Below are 5,351 nucleotides of genomic sequence, written 5' to 3' on the forward strand. Positions count from 1 at the left end.
CTCACGTATTTACCCTAACCGCTAGACTGAACACCAGCTATGTCTCCCCCCTCCCTTACTATCTACCCTTCACCCCTTGGGTTAGCTAAGCTAATAGTGTGTTAGGGTTGTGTCATGGGTTAGTTGTCTTTCGGTACAGGCACTAGACATCCTACCCTATCCCATATATGGGTGTTTTGAGGGCCATATTTCGTATTCCGCCGACCCTACTGGCGGATGCTGGTCTAGGGAGGTTGTCTATTGCCTGGCCGTATAGATAGGAGGAGGTAATGGACCTTTTGAGATTTGGTAGCTCTTTGGAAACCATGTATGGTCGTTGTCGTTGTCTTTGAAGGGGTTCTTGCTCTGATCGTCTATCTTTTGCCAGACTCTGCTGGCCAGAGTGTGTAGCTGCTGGTTGATGGGTTTTATTCTCAGGTCTCTATGTATCTCGGCTGTGGTTCTGGTGAAGGGGCATCTTTCACCTGTGACGAATCTCAGGGCTTCATTTTGGACCCACCTGTAATTTTAATAATTGAGTGGTGCTCATAGTATGAAGCGGTACTGCTGGGTAAGTTAATATCGGTATGATAAGTGATGTCACCAGGCGGAGTTTTATTTTCTCAGGAAGCGCGTTAAAGCGGTATAGGTTTCTCGGCTCTCTTCTTGCCTTTTCCTTCCTGGTGTGGACATGATGGGAGTAACTTGTCGTGGATATATGCAGGCCCAGGAGGGTTCCTCTGCTTTTGTATTCTATCTGGGCATTATTGGCTACTAATGGATGGGTTTTCCTTCTGCATAAGGGTATCACTGTGAATTTCGGGAGACTGGTTTGGATTTCTCAGTCACCACCCACGTTACATTTCACCCACGTCAAACCTCACCTACGTCACATTTTACCCACGTCACCCCTCCCACGTCACCCCACACCCATGGTTACCTCTCGCACGTCACACCTCACCACGTCACCTCCCGTCACCCCTCCCCCGTCACCCCACACCCATGGTCACCTCTCACCCCCAAAGACCAGGATTCTCAGAGACTCGTAAAGACTTCTTCCTCGTAAATTAAAATGTAAGAATATTTACCATGTTAATTGAATTGCGATTTATTTACTGTCCTGAGGTATATATTCTTGATCCTACATCTGTCTGCTTATATGTCTGTCTGTCTTTCTATATATCTGATTTTCTATATGTTTCTATCTCTAATTATCTGTCTGTCTGTCTGTCTACCCCCTCACACTCACACCATTAATCGCCTCGCTTTCACCTGTACCCTCATGTTGACCCAACCAGTGTACCAGGTAATGCTCTCTGTGTTGATTAATTTTTTGTACTAATAACATATTATTATTATTATTATTACGATATTTTTATTTTATTTTGTATTTTTATTTTATTTTTTAATTTAGTGTGTGTGTGTGTGTCATCAGTATTTTGCTTCATTATGACAAGTTTTATTTCATTCAGAACTCTGACCTTATACACACGCACACACACACACACATACAGAAACGTAAGACATCACTGGCCGTTGCCCTTGTTGACTTCAGGAAGGCCTTTGACCTTGTTGATCACTGCACTGTTATCAACAAGGCCATTGCACTAGGGCTGCCCACCAACCTGGTCTCATGGCTCACTGATTTCTAGAGTGGACGTCGCCAGGCAGTGAGGTATCAGGGCTCGGTCTCCACATTCCAACACCTCACCTGCGGTGTTCCCCAGGGGACCAAGATGGGACCACTGTGCTTCCTCATCCTGATCAACGACGCTCTATTGGACACTCCTCACAGGTGAAAGTACGTGAATGAATGCACTGTGGGGGTTTCAATGGACAACACCGCACCAGACTACTCATCGCTACAGGGCACCCTAGACAGGCTACAGGCATGGACTGCGGAGAACAATGTCACCATCAACCACACCAAAACCGTAGTCATGCACATCAATACCGGCACCACTCCAGTGCAAGCCCCAGCAGTCACAGTGGGTGCCCATCCTCTCCAGCTGGTGCAGTCTGCCAAACTCTTGGGTGTAACGATAGACAACAAACTGAACTGGGAGGCCCATGTAAATAACACAGTCAAGGCAGCCTCATACCGTCTCTACATGCTACGACGATTTAGGTCTCTTGGGACACCCACGCCAGAGATGGGGACTATCAACAACGCCTTTATTCTCCTCAAACTAACGTATGCGTCACCAGCCTTGTCGCCTTCTCTCAACTCCACCCAACAACGTCAGCTAGAGAAGGTACAGAAAGGGGCCTGCAGAATCATGCTCCGCGCAGAATACTCCGGCTACATCAATGCTCTCTTCACCCTGGAAATGCCATCCCTCAGTCACCTCCACCACCAAGCACTGGAAAGGTTTGGCAGCCAACTAATGCACCACCCTCGTCATCGCCACCTCCTGCCACCTGCAGCCCCCCACCCACCTCACGCAGTCCGCCACTACAACAAAATTCAGCCCATAAGAGCCCGCACTGATAGATATAAGAATAGCACCATTCCATCTTTTGTTAAAATAATAAACAACTCCTGATTTATGTACTGTACAGCCCTGTAAATGTATTCAACGCATATAATTTTGTCTAAATCAAATATAAGTCTGTACATTTTCAGCCACCAGCTGCAACTCTATTAATAAGCCGTTTATTATTATTATTACACACACACACACACACACACACTTGACGCAACACACCTTCCATGACGTGTTAGTTATTATACCAAACAATCACCCTCCAACCTCACCCTCCAACCTCATCCTCTAACCTTAACCTCCATCCACATCCTCCAACCTCACCCTTCAACCTCACCTTCCAACCACACCCTCCCACCTCACCACCCCACCTCACCATCCAACCTTACCCTCCAACCACACCCTCCAACCACACCCTCCAACCACACCCTCCCACCTCACCCTCCCACCTCACCCTCCCACCTCACCCTCCAACCTCAAACCCTCTAACCTCATCCTCCCACCTCATCCTCCCACCTCACACCCCTCACCATCCCACCTTACCCTCCAACCACACCCCTCCCACCTCACCCCTCCAACCTCACCTCTCTCACCCTCTAACCTCTAACCCACCACCACCACCACCATCACCACCACCACCACCACCACACCAACAGGGACAGGTGAGTAGGGTGAGTCAGCCTACACCAGACTCCCGCCAGCTGGTCACAATGTGTCCCTCCCCTGACCTGGGCTGACGGTGGCTGATGCTGGGCTGACGGTGGCTGATGCTGGACTGATGGTGGCTCATGCTGGGCTGACGGTGGCTGATGCTGGGCTGACGGTGGCTGTTGCTGGGCTGATGGTGGCTGATGCTGGGCTGATGGTGGCTGATGCTGGGATGATGGTGGCATGCTAGGCTGACTGTGACTGACGACAACCTCGGCTGGTCACTGTGACGTGCTGACGACGACAAGAGACGAAGTGAAGAGGTGGTGACGTCACTAACCTAACCTACCCTTGAGGATAATGAGGCACCTTGACGTGGTCCTCGAGGGGGATGGGTATAAGGATCAGGTAGTCAGGGTGAGATCACCTTCAAGTGACGTGTCCGCCTCACTCATTTATTTTATTGGGCAAGAATTTCTGAAGTGGTGGTGGTAGTGGTGGTGGTGGTGGTGGTACTAGTGGTGGTAGTGGTGGTGGTACTAGTGGTGGTGGGAGTGGTGGTGGTGGTGGTGGGAGTGGTGGAGGTGGTACTAGTGGTGGTGGTACTAGTGGTGGTGGGAGTGGTAGTGGTGGAGGTGGTACTAGTGGTGGTGGTACTGGTGGTGGTGGTGGTGTGGTGGTGGGAGTGGTGGTGGTGGTGGGTGGGTACTAGTGGTGGTGGGAGTGGTGGCACTAGTGGTGGTGGGAGTGTGGTGGTGGTGGTGGAGGTGGTACTAGTGGTGGTGGTACTAGTGGTGGTACTGGTGGTGGTACTAGTGGTGGTGTGGTGGTGGTGGTTCTGGTGGTGGTGGGAGTGGTAGGTGGTTCTAGTGGTGGTGGTGGAGTGGGGAGGTGGTACTAGTGGTGGTGGTACTAGTGGTGGTGGGAGTGGTAGTGGTGGAGGTGGTACTAGTGTGGTGGTGGTACTGATGTGGTACTGGTGTGGTGGTACTGGTGGGTGGGGTGGTGGTGGTGGTGGTGGTGGAGGTGGTACTAGTGGTGGTGGTGGTGGTGTGGTGGTGGTGGTGGTGGAGGGTGTGGTGGTGGTGGTGGTGCAGTGGTGGTGGAGTGGTGGTGGTGGTGGTGGGTGGATGGTGGTGGTGGTGGTTAGTGGTGGTGGTGGTGGTGGTGGTACTTGGTGGTGGGAGTGGTGGTGGTGGTGGTGGTGGTGGTGGTACTAGTGGTGGAGTAGGTACTAGTGGTGGTGGGGGTGGTGGGTGGTAGCAGTGGTGGAGGTGGTACTAGTGGTGGTGGGAGTGGTGGTACTGGTGGGAGTGGTGGTGGTGGTGGTGGTAGCAGTGGTGGTAGTGACGCAGGGTGATAGACTATTATCACAGGAAATATAACGTATTTACTATAAGATATACCAGATGGTTATAATTCCGTTATACATCAAGACAAGAGATGCATATATTATATACCCGAGTATAACCGCTGACTGGTGCGGTATATAAGGACTGGTTATATGACCTAGATATATCAGGCGATATATCCCGGGTATAACCCATGGCGGGAGAGGAAGGTTAGGTTAGCTTTAATCGGGAGGTGATTTACTGGTGGGTGTGGTCTGGTCTCTCTCTCTCTGACCCAAGATTCAGCACACCTCACAGAAGCTTCTGAAGATGGTCCACTGGCTCCCTACCTAACCTAACCATCTCCTTTAACACGTGTTGTAGTTAAGTTTGGACTATCTTCCGCTTCATTATGCCCAGAAACACATCTTGTTGATACAGAAGATAAACAAGTCTGGAGTGTTAGCGGTTGACCAGTTAGGTGTGCTTGTCCCACTCGTTGTAGCATAGTGGCCATCAATTAGCGGCTGAGCAGGATAGTGTACAGTGTTTATGGGGGGGTAGGTACCACTCCATGGGGGGGTAGAGGAGGTTAAGGGTACGGGGGATGTGATGCGTGACGTTCATTGGTCTAGAATGTTTGTTATTGTCAGTGATAACATGAAGATTAACCCCCCTCTCTCTCTCCCTCCAGGTTAGGTTAAGTCAGGTTTTGCTGAGAAAGAGGATTTTAAAAATTTGGGTGAGAAACTAAATATTTAAAGCATTTACAGACGAAAACTAATTCACAGCATTTATAAGTGAGAAACAGCATTTACAGCATTGAACGTTAAGAAATAAACACAAGTCTCTTTATTTACATTATTCCAATTCGTCTATTTATCACCTAGTTTCTTAACTCAATCTT

General features: G+C 49.7%; 1 protein-coding gene across 1 annotated transcript in view; it reads right to left on the minus strand.

Annotated features, from left to right (window-relative positions):
• The window catches only part of LOC121872228 (spore coat protein SP65-like), a 26,698-nt gene extending 23,340 nt beyond the window's left edge, over positions 1-3,358 (minus strand). Inside the window, exon 1 of the mRNA XM_042374895.1 lies at positions 3,204-3,358. Within this exon, the coding sequence (XP_042230829.1) occupies positions 3,204-3,358 (155 nt within the window). The remainder of the gene's footprint in view (positions 1-3,203) is intronic.
• Positions 3,359-5,351: the final 1,993 nt, after the last annotated feature.

The sequence above is a fragment of the Homarus americanus genome, unplaced genomic scaffold (genome assembly GCF_018991925.1).
Source record: "Homarus americanus isolate GMGI-L3 unplaced genomic scaffold, GMGI_Hamer_2.0 scaffold5589, whole genome shotgun sequence".
Classification (NCBI taxonomy): domain Eukaryota; kingdom Metazoa; phylum Arthropoda; class Malacostraca; order Decapoda; family Nephropidae; genus Homarus; species Homarus americanus.